Source organism: Galeopterus variegatus, unplaced genomic scaffold (assembly GCF_000696425.1).
Source record: "Galeopterus variegatus unplaced genomic scaffold, G_variegatus-3.0.2 Scaffold3655, whole genome shotgun sequence".
In the NCBI taxonomy this organism is placed as follows: domain Eukaryota; kingdom Metazoa; phylum Chordata; class Mammalia; order Dermoptera; family Cynocephalidae; genus Galeopterus; species Galeopterus variegatus.
The window spans coordinates 42,442-65,922 of record NW_007729766.1 but is presented as its reverse complement, the minus strand read 5'-3'; the positions used below and the strand labels follow the sequence as shown (position 1 = coordinate 65,922).

The window sequence follows — 23,481 nt, the reverse complement described above, 5'->3', positions numbered from 1 at the left end:
GTTGCTCCCACGCCTCGCTCAGCCAGTGAGCGGGAGCCGGTCCGCACGTGGGATCCGACCCCTCGGCGGGAGCGCCGCCATGCTTCCCAAGCGGCGCACTGTAGCAGTGCGCCACCGGGCCGGCCCACCTATTCCCTATTCTTGAGAGCAGATTTTTAACAGAGAAAAGGGGGAGGCAGGAAGCACTCAGGGAATTTTATAGGAAGCCATGGAAGGAAGAAATAGCCCCAGAAATGGGAGATTAAGGTTCCAAAGATGAGATATTTCAACTTTTACTGTCTGGCTTAAAAACAGTCTCCTATTTTTAAAACAGCCCCACTGGGGACTTTTGGTGACAAACTTCCTGGATGCCCACAACCTCAGGAGGTGAAGCAGGTACCAGAGCCGGTGGGGCCAGCGGCCAGCGTGCTGCTCACCAGCAAGGGAGGAGGAAAGTTGAAGGAAGAGTCAAGAGGAAGCTGGTGAAGGTATAACACAAGAAAGAGAGGAGCCTTGATGCTGAGAGGAGACATTCGTGCTTTACAACCCCTCAGGGAATACTTAGAGGACAAGGCCTCAGAAAGGAGCTGTGTGGTGGGAGGAGGCAAGTGTCCCTCACTGCCCTCTCGGGACACACAGACCTCACTCCCCTTTTCGGGTCCCTGGGCTGCAGGGAGGACTCCTGCCTTCTGCACCTTCTCCCTCTCAACCTTTTCCTTCTCTTGTGGGCTCAGGTGGTTAAAGATGCTTGGGATTTTTGCCTGATGCAAAATCCCTAAGGCAAGGAAGCACTAAAGGAACTAGACTATTTTGGAAAGAAGGGGAGAGAAAAACATTTCTTTAGAAAAAGGAAAACATAAAAGGCATTGAAACATCATACTCTACCCCATAAATATGTACAATTACTATGGGTCAATTGTAAATTTAAAAAAATAAAAAATAAAAAGGAAAACATAATGGTACTTCAAAAAGTTCATGGAAAAATGGAATTAAAGGATAATACAAATCTTTTCATGAACTTTTTGAAGACTCCTTCTGTTTTGAATAAGGAATATATATACCTAGTGGGTAAAACTCAAAAGCTATAGAAGGACAAATAAGTTTTACTCCTACTCGCGTCTACCCCCCGCCACGCACGCCCTGTTCTCACAACCTTGTGTTAACCATTTCTGTGTATCTTTCCGGGAGTATTTTAAGCATGTACAAGCAAATGCTCTGTTGTTGTTTTTTTTTCCCCAGCTTCAGTTCTTTTTACTGTATACTGCTCTATACGTTTTTTTCCACCAAATATAACTTGAAGATTGTTTGATATTAATACATAAACAGCCTCTTCATTTTACAATTAAAAAATATTCCATTGCATGGACATGTAATTTTAATTTAACCAGTCCCCTGGGCCGGCCCGGTGGCACACTGGAGAGTGCACCGCTTGGGAGTGCGGCGGTGCTCCCGCCGAGGGTTCGGATCCCATGTGGAGACCGGTTCCCGCTCACTGGCTGAGCGCGGTGCGGGCGCAACACCGAGGGTTGCGATCCCATTACCAGTCAGTAAAAAAGACAAAAAGGAAAAAAAAATTAATTTAACCAGTCCCCTACTAGTAGATATTTAGGTTGTTTTCCATCTTTTGATCTTTCAGAATAATGCAATGAATGAACCTGTATGTAGATTGTTTATCAGATGTACAAGTATATCTGCAGGGTAAATTCCTAGAAGTGGAATTACTGGGCCCAAAAGTATGTGCATTTGTAATTCTGACCTGTCTTGCCAACTTGCCTTTCATAGAGATTGTATCAATTATACCTTCTCCAGCAGCATGTGAATGCTTTCTCCCCCGCATCCTTGCCAGCACAGTAATTTATCAGACTTTTTCATCTTTGCGCATCTGATAAGTGAAACATAATGTCTTGGTGTACTTTCATTTTACTTTTCGACCTTTAGTATGAAAAATTTCAGACATACAAAAAGGTAGAGACAAAAGCATAATGAACCACTGCCTAAATTTAACAGTTGTTACTATTTTGCCATATTTGGTTTTGTTTGGGGATTTGAAGTATTTTTAAAGTAAATTAAAGATCATCATGACATTTTACCCCTAATCACTTTATTATGTATCTCCAAAAAACAAGAACATTTCCCATCTAAACATTATACCATTATTACACCTAATAAAAATTAACAATAATTCCTTGATCTAATACCCACCTGATATTCAAATTTTTCCAGTTGTCTCAAAAATGTCTTTTATATTAGTTTGTTCACACTTATTAAGGACTATATATTTTAGTGTGTATGTGTTTAATTTGCAAGCTTTGGCCTTTTGTGCCTGTTTGCTGGGCTCATTCCTCTCCCTGTCTCCCCTCCCCTAGTGCCTCTCTGAAGTTTTCTTCACAATGTCCCCAACTACTCCAATTGGACATGGCCCCTCTCCTCTTTAACCCCTCAAGCATTTATTGTATGTGCTATTTATCTGGTAACTAATCCAATATTACCTTGTGACGGCTTTTGTGTTATTCAAAGGAAATGCCATTTTGTGTGGTTGCAATATTAACTTTGTCAGTTTGTGTCTTGTTTCCTCAACTAGATGGCGAGGCCTTGGGGAGAGTGGCTTGCCATATGCCCCACAGCAGCTAGGGCAGGGCCTTGCACATGGTAATAGCAGTAGTGATTGTGACAGTGGTAGTCACACTGCTGCAAGCTTTCTGTGTGCCAGCACTCTCCATGTATGCGGTCACTCATTAGTGGATACATTTCTGAGAGTTTCGGTGTCATGGGTATATTTGACCTCAAACTAAACCTTTGAAGGGGAGTGTGAAAGAAAGGTCACTGATCATGATACCTAGACAGTAATTCTGGATCAGAGCTGATCAAGGAGGAAGATGAGTCTTCTAGGGGAAGGCCTAACCCATCGGAAGGAATGAAGACAGCTCCCTGGGAAGGGAAGGGAAAGGAGGAGGACAGAGAAGAATGGAGAGGCCCTGGTTCTGATGGCAGCAGGGGCTGTGAGCCAGTCCATGCTGGGGGAGTCACCCCCTTTCCTGCACTGGCAGGGTTAGGATTCTGGAAACAAGGCCCGGCTCCTGGCAAGGCCTTGCCAAGGCCTCCTTTCCATAGCAGGTCTCTGCAGGATGGCCTGAGTCCCCTGGGAACAGCAGGCCTGGTGCACAGCTGCCTCCCCTCTGTCCACACCACCAGGATTCCCAGCCCAGCTGGCTCTGGGCCACCATCTCTCCTACACTTGGAAGGCTCCCAGTGAGCTTCTGGGCCATGAAGAGTGAATGTGCTGAGCGTGCCGATGTGGAGCAGCCGGAGCAAATGAGCTAATGAAAGTTAATCCCCACCCCTGGGCCTTTTCACTCCTTCTTATCATCATTAGCTTCTCGGAATCCCTTTCATGTCTCAACATTGCACAGTGCTTCAGGGTGCTGGGGATTCTGGGCAATTTCACCCAGAATTCAAGTAAAAGCAGCCAGGAGGCCACCTGCTTATGCTCTAAACCGGTGGCTCCAGCATTTTGGGGTGCAGGAGACGTCATTCATGTATCGAAAACTGGGGAGGTCTGAGGATGCTTTATGATACTTTAGCACCAAAATATGTGCCAGCCCAGAAGCCTAGAATTAAATTCCACGTCCCCAGCTAGAAGCACTTCCTTACCCTTGGACACACACAAGCAAACAGGACTCAGCACCCATGTAATAAAATTTTTGGATTCTTAGATAGGAAAAGGAGGAAGGAAGAAAGGACTTCAGTTTTTTAAAGACACTTACCTCTAAAGGGGCTAAAAATTTCAGCCCCTTAGTGAAAGGTTTCACACTGATTGGAAGGCTTAGCCATTTAAAGGACAGATCTGGTTTGTAGGGAAAGCGCCATGTGACTGTGGCTGGCTCTGTTGAATCCAAATATGCCCCAGAATAAATGTGATTGCTTTCTGTCCATTATTTCATTAAAACTTTAGTTACTAATGGTTACAAAACTATGCTGTCTACCCTAGGTGAATCATTGAACAGTATATGCATGTATTGAAAAAACACGCTGTACCCCGCAAATATGTACAAGTAAATGTTAAAAAAAAAAAAAAGACGAACTTCAGTTACATTTTGCTGAAGCAGCCCTTGAAATCAGGAAAGCAGTTTAATTTGCTGCTGACAAAAAGGGTAAGGAGAAGGGGGTTCCTCCTGAATCTTTACCCAGAGGCCTAGAATGAATGAATGCTATTTTAATTTTGTATTTATTTAAGATTTGTATAGTCAGTAGTAGTACTTTTCCTCTTCTTGGAAGTCTTATTTAGATGGCTGTCATGGAATTTTTCATATATGACTCAAACACATCATATTTATGGTAGAGTCTGTCTGTCTCAAAGATACTATCTGTCTGGTCCTTGAACTCCCCACCTCCACCCAGAGCCTGACACCTGACTGGTGGTACAGTAAACATTTACTGAATGAATTAGCAGATGAATACAGGGTCTGAGTTCCTAACACTAAAATAGCCATGAAGTAGGAAGGAATTTGATGCTACGAGCCTCAGGAGCTGCCGGGATTATACCCTTGAGGCAGCTCTGGCTAAGCTCCTCTTTGTTGTTGTTAAATCAGATGTTTAATAATTTATAAAGCCAACCCTTCCCCGGTTTGGGCTCAGTTGAGCACACATTCAGCCTGCTCGCACAGCCTTGACATTCCTGCCTGGCGGGGCTACTCTGAGTCTGCCCTGGCTGTGACCTACCCCCACACTCCTTCCCCAGGGACCCTCCACAGCCCCCAGGCCCAGCCAGACTGCCAGGTTCGCTCCAGCCCTAAATTTGCAAACCGAAGTGCCCAGAAGCCAACTGCCACAAAACCAAGCAGAATGAGGTTCACTCCTTTCTCTCTCTTCTCTCCTTTGTTTCTATCTCATTTTTTTTTCTTTTTTGCCACTCTTCTCTCTTTTGATCTTTCTCCTCTCTCTCATTCTTTCCCCTTTCTGTGTGCTATCCCAGTCTTCTGTCCTCACTCCAGCATTTTGTTTGCACTTCCCAAGTGCTAACCTGGACGGGTCACCAGCATTCGTTTGTACAGAGGTGCTAAGTAACCTACCTGAACTGGTACAATGTGGGCCAGGATCTTGGTTTGGGTCGATGCTGATTTAGGGTGAGGGTGTCATGTCTCATTCCCAGGACTGAAGATCTAGAACCCCTGCCTGCCATTCTGGTGTGAGCGTGATAGTGTGATGCAATGCATAGCCCCTGCCCAGGCCTTCCTCATCCCTAACCCCACGTGAACCATACATTCTATATACGTTCTCTGTTCCCTTTGCTCATCATTCTCCTGCACCTACCAGGAACTCCTGAGGGCCGGCAATTTGTTATACCTCTCTGTGTCATCAGGCCTAGCACAGGCCTGCCACATGACAGGAATTGAATACTGTTTGTACAGTCAGCCACAATACAGCTATGGAGCACCGACCGCGTGCCAAGCTTGGGGGACAGAGAGATGAATGAGACAGACTTCCCTGGGTTCTAGGAGCCTACATTCCTGCAGGAGAGACTTACCTTTAACTAATACTTGGAAATGCAAATGCAGGAGCCAGGGCACATAAGGGAGACCCGCGCCAGGGGAAGTGCCATTTACAGGAGGAACAGGACTGAGGAGATGGGGGTGGGGCGGAGTAGAGGGTGGAGAGAGAGCGTTCTAGGCAGAGGGGATGTTTGTTAGGTGGGTGAACCTGGCAATGAAATCTGAGCTCGATGGCACAGCAGTACAGAGTATTCTGACTGGTACAGGGAAACAGATGGCTGAATTAGGGGTGTCTTGATACTGTGTGTAAAATGTGGTGATGGTGGGAGCGAGCTCTTCATTGCCTTGGTCCTGATGGTGTGTGGACCAGTGTTGATGAAAGGCTATGCTTTGATCACAAATGCTCTGAGGAAGGGGGTGGAATGAATACATAAATCTCCTCTGCCAGGCATGGGGGAGCCCGGGATGAAGGTAAACTCCATGTCACATTGACCCTGCCAACCTCAGCGCCTCACCCAAGGCTCTTCTCCCCATTCAGATGAGCGGGAAGTTGTTCAGAAAAAGACCTTTACGAAATGGGTGAACTCCCACCTGGCTCGAGTGTCCTGCCGCATCACCGATCTCTACAAGGACCTGCGTGATGGGCGGATGCTCATTAAGCTGCTGGAGGTGCTGTCTGGAGAGATGCTGGTAAAGCTCCTTGTGGGCCCCTTCCCCCTGGGCCCTGTGGCTGGTGTCATTAGCCCCTCCTCAGGAGAGACATGGTCAAGGTTTCTCCCTGCTCCTGTGGGAAGTTCCGGTACTTAACAGTGTGAAGTGTCCATGCGGCTGACTGGGTCCTCTGGCCTCTTCCCAGAACTTCTTTCCTCCTCCTGATCACTCCTACCCCTCCTGCCCCTCCCAGGGCCATGCAGAGCTCCTGACTTCCCCACTGGGGTCTGGGCACCATAGCTACCTGAAGTGGCCTGGCCTCCACCCCCTCACATGGATTGCTGGAGGAATTTGCAGCCCTCTTAGAACCAAGAGAGAGGCGTGGGAGATACTTTTCTGTGTGTTTTACTGCTCTTGCAAGTGGACATCTGTTAGAGGCCCTCTCAGTTGTAACCCACCCAGCATTACTGCTGCCCCTGAAGAGAAGTAGATGAAGGTTCATGTCTTGCTCAGTTACTTCCCTAGTGACCTTGGGCCTATCAGGCAGGATCCTCTGCCTTCATTTCCCCCATGTGTAAAATGGGGTGACGATACTTGTGCCTGATGAAGTGCTCTGAGATACTTGGGGTTTGAGTGAAAAGGTACCATGTTCTTCTGTCACCTTTCAACTCCAGACTGAAGTTCTGCTTCTTACCTGCATTGAAACTTGCAGGGAAGGGAGGAGAATGGTTGACACATTATCAGTCACCATGCTAAAAGCCACTCTTATCACCAACCCACAGTAAATAGTTCTAAGAACTATGTGCCTGGCACATAGTAAGTGCTCAGTTAACTGTTGTGTTGCTATGTTCGAATGACATTTATCTTCAGAAGGCTTTGTTCAGACCCAGAATGGCACTGATGCAGCCTGTTGCAGAGCTCTGGGTGCTTTGGAGGGTGGGGGGAACTTCTGAACTTTGCTGAAAGGAAGGGGTTGACAAGTGTCAAGGAATGACTGTGGAACTTGGAGTTTGGCCAGGAGGGTGGAGGATGTGTGCTGATGACAGAAGCTGGTCCAAGCTTCAGTCGCTTGTGGGGTGATTGTGCAGTCCCCCCATGCCCACGGGGGCCACTGCTGTCCCCCAGCCAAAGCCTACCAAGGGGAAGATGCGCATCCACTGCCTGGAGAATGTGGACAAGGCCCTGCAGTTCCTCAAGGAGCAACGTGTGCATCTGGAGAACATGGGCTCCCACGACATCGTGGACGGCAACCACCGCCTGGTCCTGGGCCTCATCTGGACCATCATCCTCCGCTTCCAGGTGGGTCCCCGGAGCAGAGGAAGTCAAGGGAGCCTCTCAAAGTAGGGCAGGGCTTGGGGGTCTCATATAATGGTGAATAAAGTGTGAGTGTTTGTGTACATTCTGGGCGGCTAGAAACCTGTCCTATGGGACAAAGCTTGTAGGAAGGAGAAAAGATCTTCTGTGTCACCCCAGATTGCTGAAGCTGAGAGCAGGTGGCTCAGTCGGTAGCGTAGTCTTCTGAGAGAGAAAATGGAAGTTAATTAGAAGCTGGGTTGAGATCTCGCTGGAAGATCTGCTTTTTATCCCCTCCCCTTACATGTGATTCAGAAATTGCAAAAATAGTACAGAAGATGTACTTCAATATTTTTCAATCAGAAACTTTTCTCACCTTGAAATTCAAGGTCCAGATTATTTGTAAGGAAATTAAAAAGGGCAAGAGAAGGAAAATCAGGCCTTGCACTTGCTGGTTTGGGGACAGAAAGAATCTAGCCCAAGGAGGGGAGGACAGGGAGAAAGAAGATAGTGCAAACCAGAAGACTGGAGGCCTCATGTGGGTGGTCCTGGGAGTCTGCTCTCACTCTCCATGAGGGTGCGAGATTAAATGAGTAGCAGTGGAATCGGCAAGAATGAAGAGGCAAGAGGAGCTACTGATGAAGGTGCAATACCGTTTAATATTCGTGTTGCTCCTCGGCCTCACGGGCGTGCACCTCCAGAGGTGACATCAGGGTGTCTTGTCATTCTCAGTATCTTGTTCGAGTTACCCCATTACAGCTGTCTCGTTTGACATGAGGAAGTCATCCCTGTGCCATTCTGGCTGACTGAGGCAGGGAGACAGGCCACTGGGACCAGGGCCTCAGGGTGTGGTGTTGCGCAGGGCTGGCACTGCAGGTGGATGGCTACAGAGGAGGACAGAGGGAGGGAGCATCCCAGGGAAAGCAGGGAGGCACCGATCCACATGCAGAGCTGCCTCAGATCTCTCTCATTCTGCCTCCCTCAGATTCAGGACATTGTTGTCGAAACTCAGGAAGGTCATGAGACGCGCTCAGCCAAGGATGCCTTGCTGTTATGGTGTCAGATGAAGACAGCAGGGTATGCCACGGAAACCAGCCATTACCATGCTCCCACCAGCCCCTTGCTCCCTTGAGCGCTGCCATCCCCAAGAGACTAGATATCACCCAGAGCTACAGCAGCTTCAGTGTAATCGATGCAGTCTCTCCTGACCTGATTCTTTGAGGCCTGGAATACAGGATTCTTTTCCAGAGTTGCCTGCAGTCAAACCATAGGGTCAGACCATGGGGTCCATTAGGTGTATGGGCCACATCTTATGGGGGAGCCTCTTTGTGGGGCTTAGCTGCAGCCCTCTGAAATGGCTTGAGAAGGGACAGGTCCATTCCTCTCTGGTGTATCGGCCCTCAGTTCATACACTTGTTTAAAGCCACAAAAGAATCTATTTCTTTGGTCTTAATGTTTCTCTTGAATGCAGCTACCCCCGTGTCAATGTCACCAACTTCACCTCCAGCTGGAAGGATGGCCTGGCCTTTAATGCCCTGATACACAAGCACCGGTAAGAGGGAGGAGAGGGCTTGGGGACTGACATTGACAGCATTCCTGTGGGTGTTTGGATGCGTTGTACTTAACATGGAGGTCACAGGAATAGTACCTCCACCATTCCAGGCCCTGGCTTCCCTGCTTTTCTTAAATCCCTGCCACCCACTTCCTCATGTGCTGGTACCCGGCTGCCCCCGCTCCTCTGCTGCTGTTCTTCTTTCACCTCTGATGTTTGGATGCGTTGTACTTAACATGGAGGTCACAGGAATAGTACCTCCACCATTCCAGGCCATGGCTTCCCTGCTTTTCTTAAATCCCTGCCACCCACTTCCTCATGTGCTGGTACCCGGCTGCCCCCACTCCTCTGCTGCTGTTCTTCTTTCACCTCTGCCCGGCCACCTCCCTGCACCTGCCAATGTCTTTGCTTCAGTCTGTGGCTACCCCGCTGATGGTGATGTCATGGCCATTCCCTTTTAACAGTCCAGCTTTGTCCCCAGGCCCGACCTGATCGACTTTGATAAACTGAAGGACTCTAATGCCCGGCACAACCTGGAGCATGCGTTTGACGTGGCCGAGCATCAGCTGGGCATCATCCCGCTCCTTGACCCCGAAGGTGAGCCTTTTGCTGCAGCAGTTGTACAAGATGACACTTGCTCGCTGCTCCAGTGCAGGCGAGCCATGGGGATGGTGACCAGGCCAGGGCTCTGCTCTGGGTCTGCTCTTCAGCTCCAAGTTGGTTCCCAGCACCTCACCTGGCCTGTTTGGAGGTTCATCATGGACTTTGGATTCCTCTTCTTTCTTCTTTCTTAATTCATGGTCCTAATACAATTCCATCACTCTCTAACATTGCCACCCTTTACTGTTCTGTCCTTGCCCTGTTGGTTGTCACCTGGTGCCTGTAGTTGAACCTCATGCTGTAGGATCAGGGGATAAATCATCTGAGCCTGACTTTGATTTCCAGCACCTCTGCCACCAGTTTCCTGTCCCTCTTCACCATCCTGCTCCCTAGCCATCAGCTTATAGGAAACAGGAATTGATGAGAAACTACAAATCATAGTCAAAGAAAGTGTTTCTCCAGACCCCTGAGGGGGAGCAGAAGGGACATCTCAGACTTCTGAGTCTCTGAAGAACCTGTGCTGGAAAGCTCCTCCCTGGTTGGTGCAGAGCTGCGGGATTCTTTTCTGGTGATGACCTCAGCATCCTCAGCCCCTGAGCTCTCTGTGCAGGGCCTGTGGATCATCAAGTACATCCTTCTTTTTTCTCTCCCATCTGTCAGTGCTCATTAGCAGAGCATTAAGCCGGCTTCTCAGGATCTCTGCCCCACCCCGGTGCATGCAGGGCCTGTGTGCATATGCTTGCACATACACGTGCGCACACACACAATCACGCAGGCACATATGCCCATCCACATATATGCACACGCACACAACCATGCACACACACCACATATGCACATGCACACATGTAAACATAACCGTGCACACACGCGCGCACACATACACAAACATGCACACATGCATATGCACAAACACACACAAGTATTCCAGCTTGTCTGCTGTTAGCTTGTCCAGCTCCCCTGAAACCAGTTTCTAGCTAATTGGTGGTACCCTCTGCTTTGTTCCTCCCCCTCCCATCTCCCACACTCTCCATTCATGACTCTCAAACAGGGAAAGATGAGACACCAAGTCTAGGACATACTATAAACAAGTATCTGGTTTCTGGTCTGACACTAACCTAAATTCAATACAGATAACATTCCCTATGAGTCTACCAGGCAGCGCTCTCAGTGGTGTGATCTCTTGGCTCTGTGGACTGTGCTTCAGGGCCACAACCCTCTTAAGTGTTTGTGAGAATTGAGATCTGCTAGGCTGGACTTGGGGTGGGGACCTTGCTTATAGTTGTTACTTGCCTGCCATGTCAAGGACGTAGATTTGGGTAGATACTTAGGTACATGCAGGAATGTGATACTGCCCAGTTATCTGAAGCTTGGGCCCCACATGCCAGACATCTGTCCTGCTACCAGTTCTTGTCTCCTACACTCACAGTCCTCCCAGAGCCCAGCCTTTCCTGCCCTCTTGGAAGCAACTGGCCTGTAGGACTTGTCAGCAGATCTGGCTCATGAGGACTCAGGTGAAAGTTGCTTTCAGTGAAATATATTCTTAAGTGGATAATGCGGCTTCTAAGGTTTCATTGACTCAGCAAAAAACTGACTAAAGAGCCAGTCAGAAGCCTTCATCATTTGCAGAAGGTTGTAAGGTTTCTTTGTATGGATTGGTAAAACTTGGTACTTACAGGAGTTACCAGAATGCTCTAGTTAGTCACTCTCCTGTGGAAGCAAATGATAAATGCTGCAGTAGCCGTTGTGTTTTCTCTTATGTGTGTTGTGAAGACCCAAACCCCTGTTACATCTCAGCTGGTGAAAATGATAGATGTTTCTATAGGTAGACCTATAGATTCTCTTTACTTTTTCTTTGTTTTTAAGGGAAATATGCTTTAGTCTCCAAGCTCCAAGATGCCAGAGTTCCATGCTGACATCAGCAAAAACTTTGGCCGTGAGCATCTCGACACCAATCTCCCTCCCTCTGTTTTCTCGACAGGTTTCAGGAGAAAGGGAATCTGGAAGTCCTGCTTTTTACCATCCAGTCCCGGATGAGAGCCAACAATCAGAAAGTGTATACGCCCCATGATGGGAAACTAGTGTCTGACATCAACCGGGTACAGGGGCATTTTCCATTACGAGTTGCCATGGGTTAATTGAGTTCCCGATAAGGGCACTGGGAATGGTCACTGAACAAGGTTAAACCAAGCCACTTTCTCTGCTGTTGTTAATTACTCATGCTGACTATTTGGAGGAGTTATCCAAACCTGGTTTTGGAGTCTCTCCTCTATAGAACCTTGAGTTTGTCTTTGAACATGGAATATTAACTACTTGTAACAGAAGGGAAATGCCTAATGATGTTTCAGAAGTTTGGAGACTTGCACCTACCTGGAAGCTCTAATAGTACGGAGGTAGCCATTTAGTCAATAAGAATTTAGTGAGCACTCACAGAGGGGCGAAAAGCGTTATATTAGGCCAAGAGTCTAAGGCAGGTTTAGGGGAAGAGGGAACTGAGAGGTCATGACCAGTGCCCCCTGAATCTTTGGTTGGCCCAGACATGAAAGCCAAAAAGCTGTTAGGAACTTTAATCTGCCAACCCCTCACCCAAGAGCACCAGGCTCTACCTAGATTCCTGAAGTCACTCTGTGGGGGTGAAAAAGATAGAACCCCAAACCCAGATGTTTCTCCTGTGCCTCAAGAATTCTTGTTTTGCTCCTTATGCAGGCCTGGGAAAGCCTAGAGGAAGCCGAGTATCAGCGGGAGCTGGCCCTGAGAAATGAGCTCATCCGGCAGGAGAAGCTGGAGCAGTTGGCCCGGCGCTTTGACCGAAAGGCTGCGATGAGAGAGACGTGGCTCAGTGAAAACCAGCGCCTTGTGGCCCAGGTAATGGGAGAGGCATTTGAGGACGGCAGGAGAGGGGAAGTTCTTCAGAGCCCCCAGTTCTCAAGTGGGCTGGAGCCCAAGCTGGTCTCTCAGCAGTTTCTTGCAGCCGAGCTTCACATGATTGGATGGATCAAGGTTCGCATCTGAAATAGAACTCCAGGATTTATTAAGTCTCATTTGTAGGAAAAGAGCCTCACAGTGCAGAACTGGCCCCTGAAGCTGTCTTATGTGGGCCAGTAGCATCAATTAAAACTGGGGTTTGAGTTGACATTAAACAGTGGTCCTCCGGGGACATGGCAAAATTACAGAGTGCACCTTGTCTGTGTCTGAGCCTTTTAGACTCTGGTCTCTGGGATTATGACGTGTTTTACTAGCTAAGAATTGACCCCAGGGCTGATTCTCTATCAGACCATCTGTTCCCTCCCACTTAAAGCTTGGAATCAAATTAAATTCAGTCCCGAAAGGGGATAGCGAGTGTTCTGAGAGCATTGGAGAGTATACGTGCATCCCAGATAGCATGTGGGTAAACCATCTGTTTTCAGCTGCGTGGTTCCTGAGTGGGAAGCAGCTCCTTTTTGCCAGAACTGGACAGGTCCACTCGAGGCAGGGTGGGGAGTGCCAGTTGGCCTCCAGAGGCTGTTAGTAATACACATGCAGCATTATTCACACGTGGCACAAGAGTAAAATCGTGAGCTTCTTTTAGAGGTTCTTGTGAGACATTTAATTTTGGGATCTTGGCTCTGATTGAGATAGGCTGCAAAACGACAGCAGAACTAACTCCTTGGGAATGGGCTTTCCCACCTGGCAGTTCTGAAGGGACCTACCACTTCTCTGCGTTTGGGGATGAGTCAAGGGGAGTCTGACTGAGCTGCCTGTTTTTCTCTCTGTGGGGCAGGATAACTTCGGGTACGACCTGGCAGCCGTGGAGGCCGCCAAGAAGAAGCACGAGGCCATCGAGACCGACACAGCTGCCTATGAGGAGCGGGTAAGGGCCCTTGAGGACCTGGCCCAGGAGCTGGAGAAGGAGAATTACCATGACCAGAAGCGCATCACAGCCCGCAAGGACAACATCCTGCGCCTATGGAACTACCTGCAGGAGCTGCTGCAGTCCCGGCGCCAGAGGCTTGAGACCACACTGGCGCTGCAGAAGCTCTTCCAGGACATGCTGCACAGCATAGACTGGATGGATGAAATCAAGGTGGGGCATGAGGGGGCTGCCCATCCCCCACACCCTGCAGCATTCACCTGGGGCTTCAGTGGCCCTGCAGTTAGCATATGCTTTCTCAGATACCTCCCAGCCAATCACATCCCTGAGTCAAAGTGGAGAAACTGAGGCAGCATAGTATCTGTGTGCATCTGCCTATCTGTTGCTTGGCTCACTCTGCTCCAGGCAAATGATACCAGCTCAGGACCACAGTATCCCCAATGACCAAGAAGTCTTGGTTTATGGCAGCACAGGTGCCAACTTGGAAGGCCTAGAAGACACATCCATCAGGAGCCTGGAGAATCGGGTTCTCAGTAATTACAATTTGATGCTAGTTTGAATCCAGACACCCCAGCATAGGGGAAGCCAAAGAAGTCTGAATTCTCCTCTCCCTCTACTGCATAGGGTCTCAACTGAGGATACATATCACACCAACCATGAAGCTTTCTAAAAATGCACATGCCCAGGCCCCAAACCTTAAGACACGCAGTAGATGAGCATGGGGCTTGAGCTTCTGTGACCTGTTCATGGATGATTCTGATGGGCACCCCCGGTAGGAACTCCTGCTCCATAGCTTCTTCCATCCCAAGCAGCAGGCATTTTCCAGCTGTACCCAACTCATCCTGGCTCAGATACCATGGACATGACCTTTGGAGGGGTCCCTTCTTGTAGTGGGTGGGTCTCTTCACTTGTCCTTGTTCCCTATACCCTGTCCTCTTTGCCAGACTCACCTCTTGTCTGCTGAGTTTGGAAAGCACCTGTTGGAGGCTGAAGACTTGCTACAGAAGCACAAGTTGATGGAGGCTGACATTGCCATCCAAGGGGACAAAGTGAAGGCCATCACTGCAGCCACCCTGCAGTTCACTGAGGGGAAAGGTGAGGCCAAGCGTGTCTCCCCCATCGAGGCCTCTGATGCCAGAGCCCCATCCTCAGGCCCAGCACACCCCCTTGGCTAGATCTCCTGGAACCACATTTAGAATTCTGCTTCTTTCATCAAGTAATGGTGCAAGAAAGAAGCTTGAGGGAAAACTCTACAGACAGCAGGCAACTGCTTTGGTAATCTGTGATCAGGAGGGTGTTTATAAGCACCAGTAAGGCATCACCATCTCTCATTCTCCTTTCTAGTTCAAATTATGACTGAGACAATTTAGGATTCTAGTTTCTGGTCTTAAATGAGAGACCTCACTGCCTCCTTGAAGAATCACCTTGGAATTTATATCTAAACATTTAAAAAAATAATTTCATGTTGTACATTTCTACTGAGAACTGACTCAACTTTTAATCTTCCTTATTCCTGAAGTTTAGCGGGCACTAATTATAAAGAATCTGGCCTGTCCTCTGAGCAACTGCCCCCCCGCCCCCGCATCCAACCCCAAAGCCCCAGTGAGATGGCAGCTTCTAGATCATGTGGTTCTAACCTGGCAACTGATCTGAAGATTGCCCATAAATGAAATCCGTCCCCTCTTTGTCCTCCCGACTTCTATTCCTCCCAGGGTACCAGCCTTGTGACCCCCAGGTCATTCGGGACCGCATCAGCCACCTGGAGCAGTGCTTTGGGGAGCTGAGTGACATGGCAGCTGGGCGAAAGGCTCAGCTGGAGCAGTCCAAGCGGCTCTGGAAGTTCTTCTGGGAGATGGATGAGGCCGAGAGCTGGATTAAGGAGAAAGAGCAGATCTACTCCTCCCTGGACTATGGCAAGGATCTGACCAGCGTGCTCATCTTGCAGCGCAAGCATAAGGCCTTTGAAGATGAGCTCCGTGGGCTGGACGCCCACCTGGAGCAGATCTTCCAGGAGGCTGAGGGCATGGTTTTACGCAAGCAGTTTGGGCACCCACAGATTGAAGCCCGCATCAAAGAGGTGTTGGCCCAATGGGACCAGCTGAAGGAACTGGCTGCCTTTCGCAAGAAGAACCTCCAGGATGCTGAGGACTTCTTCCAGTTCCAGGGCGATGCAGATGACCTTAAGGCCTGGCTGCAAAACGCCCACCGGCTGCTCTCAGGTGAAGATGTGGGGCAGGATGAAGGGGCCACACGGGCCCTGGGGAAAAAGCACAAGGACTTCCTGGAGGAGCTAGAGGAGAGCCGAGGTGTGATGGAGCACCTGGAGCAGCAGGCCCAGGGCTTCCCCCAAGAGTTTCGGGATTCCCCAGATGTGACCAGTCGGCTGCAGGCCCTCCGAGAGCTCTACCAGCAGGTGGTGGCCCAGGCAGACCTGCGTCGACAGAGGCTGCAGGATGCCCTGGACCTGTACACAGTGTTTGGGGAGACGGATGCCTGTGAGCTGTGGATGGGCGAAAAGGAGAAGTGGCTGGCCCAGATGGATATCCCTGACACACTGGAGGACCTGGAGGTCGTGCAGCACAGGTCAGAGTTGGTTCATGTTTTCCTCACCTCCCTGCACCAAGGACCGGGCGCCACCTCCCACCTAGTTTGGTAACAGCCTCAGATGAGCAAGGGTCTCTTTGAGAGGCCATGGGATACCCTTTGTTGCAACATACAGGCATCAAGGGACATGAGTTCTATTCTGGCTCTGTGGCCTTGGGTACTTCACCCACTGGGGCCTTGTGTTCCTCAAAAAGAGGGGACTTTCTAGTTCTAGTTATTCACTTACTTTTCAGCTACAGCAGCCTTTGCTCAAATGAATTGTGTATGGAACCCTTACGTAACACACAGGAAAAGTGGAGCTGCTCTGGATATGGGGGCTGAGAGGCCAGGACCTTATCAGCAGTAGCTTTCCATGGCAGTTCCTAAGCTACAGAACTCCAAGGGGCCACAGAGACCAGTTTGTAAGCCACTGGTCTGCAAGGCCACTCCCAATTCTGTTATTGTGATTCCATCAGCACCAGATGTGGAGGCACGGCCCAGTCTGTGTAGCTGCTCAGCAGCCTCAGCACAGGATCCAGGGAGTCAGGGAGGGGAGAGGCTGCTCCCTGGAGCAGTGCCAGGGTGCTCCCACACTGACACTGGAGCATCCTGGGCTTTTACCCATAAGGTTCAGCCTTCATAATTCCCTCTACCCCCGCAGCTCTCCCCTGTGCTACTCAGGAATGGAGCACCTGGCTGGTGAGGGTAACCTTTGGGTCCGTGTGTCAGGACAGTGGACTCAGGGTCCAAGAGCGGCAGCTGGGACAGTGGTGGCATGACAGGTGGTCCCTGTGGCAATTGTCAACCCCCTCCCCACCACACACACTGTAACCTCTTTACAGCTTTCTCTCCCCTTCATACTTCTCTGTTGAGCCAGAAGCCTATGTAATAAGTAGCCAGCTCTCCACTAGCCTGGCCCAGAACAAGAAAATGGGATTTGCCAGCACATGGCTCCTTCCCCCCTCTCCTGGACAAGTGTGTTGAGGAAGCAAAGGGAGAAAGCAAGAGCTCCACTTTCTGGAGCCTGGGGGGCCACTGGTCATGAAATGTCTGCTGTGGCCACACCGATCCTCATTCATTTCACTCTGTCCTTATCAGGTTCGACATCTTGGACCAGGAGATGAAGACTTTGATGGCTCAGATTGACGATGTAAACCTCGCTGCCAACAGCCTGGTGGAGAGTGGCCACCCACGCAGTGGGGAAGTGAAGCAATACCAGGACCACCTGAATACCAGGTGGGGTGTGGGTAGGCCTTAGGGCTGGGTGCATTTTCTCCCAACACCTGACATCCCTGGGGGCCTGGCCCCAAATTCAGGCTACCTGCTGTGCACAGCTATGTTTGTACCCTCAAGGCTCCTGTCCTTCTCAGCCACAGTCTCCTTCCTGGCATTGGGGCTGTAGCAGCAGAGAGGAAGGATCTGTGTGGTGAACGGCAGGGTGAACAGCCCAGGGAGGGAGAGAGGTGCATGAAAGGAGCTTCGAACACTGTGTCTGGGAGGAGAGGCGGGTATGCCTGCGGGATGGAGAGGACATTCTGAGTGTGCCCGTAGTTAGAATCAGGCCATACAGTACTCATGCTGTATCTCCCTGGACAGTCCTGAGCAGGGAAAATTGCTTTCTGAGAGCTCTTAAGTACTGTCCATAAAAGAATGTTTCTGCCTGTGCCAAAATGCAGTGTCGATAATGAGACTGGCTTGAATGAAAAAGAGAATTAGCAGGGAGCCTTGAGCAAGCTTCTGACCGGAACAAAAAACAGGCCCCGAGGAGCCTTTAGAGAGGGGGTGCTTTGAGTGTGGTGTGTAATTGCCCATTAGTTCCTGGAGGATCTTTGAGGACAGAGCAAAGACCCGTGTTCCGTCCTTACCCTGGGCCCTGCACGTGCAACACCACATGCTCACCGCCTCCCCATTACCCCTGCCCTTTCCCCACACTTGTGCCTGAGACTTGCTGTGCCTGAAGCAAGCTGGGGGCTGGGCTTAGGGAAAACTCAATTCTAAAGAAAAGGATCGGCACAGGGGAGACTCCGTTGGGGGCTGAAGGGCAGGGGGTGACCAGGATACTTTGGAGCCACTGGAATGGGGCTGATTGTCTCATCAATTGGGGACCGTAGCTAGGGGGGTTCCTTTGCAAATCTGATGTTTATGCAGAAGGGAGGACGCCTTAAATTTGTAGGTTGTGTGTGTGAGAGAGAGAGATTGAGAGATTGTTGTAATTACTGCTTAACTGAGGAAACTAGAGCAGGTCTAAACCAGAGAAACTTCCAGACAGGAAGAACTTGTTAACTATACAGTGAGCTGTAGTCAGAGGATGTTGATTTATTCAGACACCTAAGTCATGTCCCATCCCAAGTGAAAAACATCAAGGTACATGCCATCCTTAGGTGAGAAAATACCTGAGTCATGAAATGGTGAGATGGCTCTGCATTAAGTCTGAGAGCTGACTGGAGAAGCCATCCAGTCTAGCCAGGGATGGGGACCTCACTCCCTTGCCACACAGCCAGTCCCATTTGGGGGCAACTCCTTTTGGTTTGAAAGTTTGTTCTCATTGAGTAGAAATCTGCCTCCTTGAAATTTGTGTACATTGATTCTGGCTCTGCCCTTTGAAGATGTGAGACTTATCTTGACTCCTCTTCCATGTATGAGTGTAGCTCTTCAAATATTTTTTAAAACAACTGTCATTCTCCATCCCCAGTCCTACCTCTGTGCCTCTGCAGTGTGCATTCTCCTCTGGCTACATATTCCAAATCCTGACCATTCTTTAGGTGAATCCAGATTCATCTCCTTCCCAATTTCCCAGATAAAAAACCGTCTTTCTCTCCTCTTTACTGGTTTCAAGCTTCACATCCTACCTGTGTTATAATTACTTTTGTGCTGAAGGACTTTCCTGCTAGACTATAGGCAAAGGAAGACCTGTATCTTTCTGTATTGCCTGCAGTGCTTGCACACCAAGCACATTCTTGTCTGAAGTCCCTCTGTTTGGAATATTCTTTTCCCAGATATCCCTTTGGTTTACTGTCTTACTTTATTCAGGTCTTTGCTCGCATGCCTGCTTACTGGAATGACCCTCACTGACCACCCCATTGAATGTAGCACATCCCTGCCTCTTACCAACGCCCTCAGGCTCTATCCTGTTACCTTGTTTTATTTTTCTTTCTCTTATCACCACTTGATGGATTATAGACTTGTTTCTCTGTGCTTGCTTGAATAAAAGCAAGGACTTGGCTTTGTTCTTTGCTGTATCCCAGTGCCTAGGCCAGTGTCCAACACAAGGCACATGATAGTTGCATGATAAATAGTGAATGAGTGAATAGAGACAAAACTGAAAATTTCCTGCCAAGCTTGGTACATATGAGTCTTTCAAACACTTATTGAATGTGTGATCATCTTTCAATGTATGCTTTCCAGTTGATCGACATGTTTCTAAAAATGTCAGGCCCAGGAGCAAACCTAGACTGCCAATATTGCCTGACAGGTGCTAACTAGAGTGTCTCTGTCACCTTCCTCAATCTCGGAGATGGTGCACTACAGGGGGAAGGTGTGGCTCAGGAGGCAGACTAGACCCAAACCCAGCCTATCCCCCATGTGGCCCCCACTTGGTGAGTACAGTGAGGCCACACCAGGAAAGGCCTGGTAATCACCATGGGCCTCTTGCCAGACCCTCTCCCAGGAGCAATTCACTATCCTAGTGGCTTCAGACCAACTGGGAGAAAACCTGCAGCTCCTTTCCCCCAATTTCCCAGCCTCAGAGCATCTCTGTGTGCCAAGCACAGAACCCCCCAGAGCATAGAGACTTCACAGCCTAGGAAGAGAGCCGAGGACATCTTCAGATTCTCTCTCTTCTCCCTTATGTATTCCCAGTCCCTCCTAGACCTGTCTTCCAAACCAGACTAGCCACTGTTGTCACACCTTGGAAACGCTCACATGCACTCTGCCCAGACCATCTGCCAAGCCCCTCAACCTGCTCCCCTCCATCCCTAGGTGCTGGGGAGACAAAGATGAGTGAAACTCTCAGGGTCCCATCCTTAAATAGATCACTCCGGTGGGGGCATTGAAGGTCAGTTCATTGAGACACAGCTCAGATGACCTCCACGAAATCTGCCACTGTCACCCTGTTGCTCCTTACAGCTCCCTTAGTCCTCTCTGTCTGGTATGTACTTTGCACATAGTACTTTTTACTATAGTTATTTTGTGAGCTTGTCTTCATTTTTCTCTAAATCATACACTCCATAGAACAAAGTCTGGTAATGTCTGTATTCTCCCCAAGTCTAACATAATTTCTATCCCCCTCATGCTGTTCAAAAGAGATGGGTTCAGGGCTGGCTGGTTAGCTCAGTTGGGTAGAGTGTGGTGTTATGCCACTGAGATCAAGGGTTCAGATCCCCAAACTGGCCAGCCACCAAAAAAAAAAAGGAAAAGAAAAAGAAAGATGGGTTCAGTTAGCAAATGAACATTTAGCATACTCTCTACTCTCATGTGCTTATATATCACAGCCATGCAGAATGAATAAACCTGGGTCCAAAGGAGGTGTCCCCAGGGCCTGGCTGATGGGCACCTCTTTGAAAGAGGCTTATTGCAGGCTGCAGATCCACCCCAGGCCCCCAGGACATCCACCAGACTTTAGCACATTTCCCTGTTTCATAGCAACACCACACTTGAAGCTTAAGATTATATTACCCATTTTAATCACAATCCCAGCTTCTTCCTCCCCTCCCCCAATCCTCTTCTTTTTTACTAGGCCTCTTTTCTTTTAGATGTAAGGTGATTTTTTTCAGGCCCTGGTGTACTTTGAATGTGGCCTCAGGCATTTGTGTGATTCCTCTAGGGCAGCTGGGGACCCTGTGCCCTGAAGCATTCTTGTAGTTAATAATGTGAGCTTTCTAATTATTTTTGGTGTTTCAGAAACTTTGGGGAAATTGTATATTTGCCTAAAATCTAACCACACGCAGAGCCTTTACTTTCATGCTCCTTTACTTGTGGTTGGAATGACATCACTGCATGCCTCCTGCTGACCCAAAGATCTGATCGACACTTATGTATGTCTTAGGTAAAATTGGATAAATGAAGTTCGCTCACCAGGTTTGTTGGGTAGATCATTTTTTTTTCCAGCATACAAGGTCTGTTGGGGGAGGCTCATGGGAAATCAGGGAAGGGACGCCTCTTAGGTAAAATTGGATAAATGAAGTTCGCTCACCAGGTTTGTTGGGTAGATCATTTTTTTTTTCCAGCATACAAGGTCTGTTGGGGGAGGCTCATGGGAAATCAGGGAAGGGACGCCTTGTGGGAAGAGTTGAGGAAGAAGCTGTCTCTCTCTTTCCCCTGGGCTGTGTCCCCCTCTGGCAGGTGGCAAGCATTCCAGACCATGGTGTCAGAGCGGCGGGAAGCGGTGGACTCAGCCCTCCGGGTGCACAACTACTGTGTGGACTGTGAAGAGACCAGCAAGTGGATCACAGACAAGACAGAGGTGGTAGAGTCTACCAAGAACCTGGGGCGGGACCTGGCAGGTGTCATCACCATCCAGCGGAAGTTGTCAGGGCTGGAGCGTGACGTGGCCGCCATCCAGGCCCGCGTGGAGGCCCTGGAGCGTGAGTCGCAGCGTCTGATGGAGTCACACCCCGAGCAGAAGGAGGACATTGGCCAGCGGCAGGCATACGTGGAGGAGCTGTGGCAGGGCCTGCAGCGAGCCCTTCAGGGCCAGGAGGCCTCCCTGGGCGAGGCCAGCCAGCTGCAGGCCTTCCTGCAGGATCTGGACAACTTCCAGGCCTGGCTGTCCATGGCCCAGAAGGCCGTGGCCTCTGAGGTCACGCCCGAGTCACTCCTGGAGGCCGAGCAGCTCCTGCAGCAGCATGCAGCCATCAAGGATGAGGTTGACGGGCACCAGGAGAGCTTCCAGCATGTCAAGGCCTCTGGGAAGAAGGTGATCCAAGGCCAGACAGACCCAGAGTACCTGCTTCTGGGCCAGCGGCTGGAGGGCCTGGACACCGGCTGGGACGCCCTGCACCGGATGTGGGAGAGCCGTGGCCACTCCCTCGCCCAGTGCCTTGGCTACCAGGAGTTCCAGAAAGATGCCAAGCAGGCCGAAGCCATCCTCAGCAACCAGGTAGAGAGAGGTGTTCAGGGCTAGTGGGTGTCTCAGGGCAGCACCACTTAGTCCTCTGCAAATTTGAGTCTACAAATGTGCTGTAGGGCTCAGGGACCAAATTACCCTTTTCTTGGACTCTCTGTAGTCACTAATTGGGAAGAAAATCCTCTTTGTCCCTCATCATGTGCCTTTTCCAGACCTGTGTCCCAAACCATGCATTGTTCTTGGGTCAGTCAGAGGCTGGAGGAGTGAATTTTGCCCTGGGGAGTGCAGGGGCCCGGCCTGGGGAGTCGAGCCTGCTCCTCACACAACTCTGGGGCACCATTCACACCGAGGCCCAGCCGCTGCCCTCCCCACCTCCTCAGCTCATCCTCAGCCCTCGCCTGGAAACTTCCTTCCACAGGAATACACTCTGGCTCACTTGGAGCCCCCAGACTCCCTAGAGGCTGCAGAGGCTGGGATTCGGAAGTTTGAGGATTTCTTGATGTCTATGGAGAACAACCAGGATAAAGTCTTGAGTACTGTGGACTCTGGAAACAAGCTGGTAGCTGAGGGAAATCTGTACTCAGACAAGATCAAGGAGAAGGTGCAGCAGATTGAGGACAGGTACTCCCTTCCTTGGGGTCATGGGGCCTTGGAGATACATGGGGGCTGGTGGCGCAGGTGAGGACCCCGGGGCCGCACTGTTATGACTTGGGCTCTGGCTTCCCTTCCAGGCACAGGAAAAATAACGAGAAGGCCCAGGAGGCCTCGGTTCTCCTGAGAGACAACCTGGAGCTACAGAACTTCCTCCAGAACTGCCAGGAGGTGAGGCTGCAGCAGGGCAGGGGCTGCTGCTCAGGGGATTCCTCTCTAGGAGCACCCTAGAGGTGGAAAGTGCACAGGATCCTTTCTAACTCAAGAGTTATGGGACTCCAGCAGTGGCAGCTCCAGAGACTGGATGGCTTACATTATCCTCCAGAATCTTTAGTTCCACATTTATTTATTTATTTATTTATTTACTTACTTACTTAACTTACTTAACTTACTTACTTTACTAATTACTTTACTTACTTACTTACTTTACTAATTACTTTACTTACTTACTTACTTTACTAATTACTTTACTTACTTACTTACTTTACTAATTACTTTACTTACTTACTTACTTTACTAATTACTTTACTTACTTACTTACTTTACTAATTACTTTACTTACTTACTTACTTTACTAATTACTTTACTTACTTACTTACTTTACTAATTACTTTACTTACTTACTTACTTTACTAATTACTTTACTTACTTACTTACTTTACTAATTACTTTACTTACTTACTTACTTTACTAATTACTTTACTTACTTACTTACTTTACTACTTACTTACTTACTTTAATTACTTACTTACTTTACTACTTACTTTAC

General features: G+C 49.2%; 1 protein-coding gene across 1 annotated transcript in view; it reads left to right on the top strand.

Moving 5' to 3' along the window:
- SPTB (spectrin, beta, erythrocytic) overlaps positions 1 to 23,481 on the top strand; it is a 67,214-nt gene that overhangs the window by 12,159 nt on the left and 31,574 nt on the right. Inside the window, exons 2-16 of the mRNA XM_008585655.1 lie at positions 6,007 to 6,158; positions 7,245 to 7,418; positions 8,398 to 8,489; positions 8,884 to 8,964; positions 9,446 to 9,561; positions 10,113 to 10,191; positions 11,546 to 11,663; positions 12,271 to 12,429; positions 13,325 to 13,627; positions 14,359 to 14,509; positions 15,127 to 15,997; positions 17,096 to 17,233; positions 21,338 to 22,094; positions 22,480 to 22,682; positions 22,793 to 22,883. Of these exons, the coding sequence (XP_008583877.1) occupies positions 6,007 to 6,158; positions 7,245 to 7,418; positions 8,398 to 8,489; positions 8,884 to 8,964; positions 9,446 to 9,561; positions 10,113 to 10,191; positions 11,546 to 11,663; positions 12,271 to 12,429; positions 13,325 to 13,627; positions 14,359 to 14,509; positions 15,127 to 15,997; positions 17,096 to 17,233; positions 21,338 to 22,094; positions 22,480 to 22,682; positions 22,793 to 22,883 (3,485 nt within the window). The remainder of the gene's footprint in view (positions 1 to 6,006; positions 6,159 to 7,244; positions 7,419 to 8,397; positions 8,490 to 8,883; positions 8,965 to 9,445; positions 9,562 to 10,112; positions 10,192 to 11,545; positions 11,664 to 12,270; positions 12,430 to 13,324; positions 13,628 to 14,358; positions 14,510 to 15,126; positions 15,998 to 17,095; positions 17,234 to 21,337; positions 22,095 to 22,479; positions 22,683 to 22,792; positions 22,884 to 23,481) is intronic.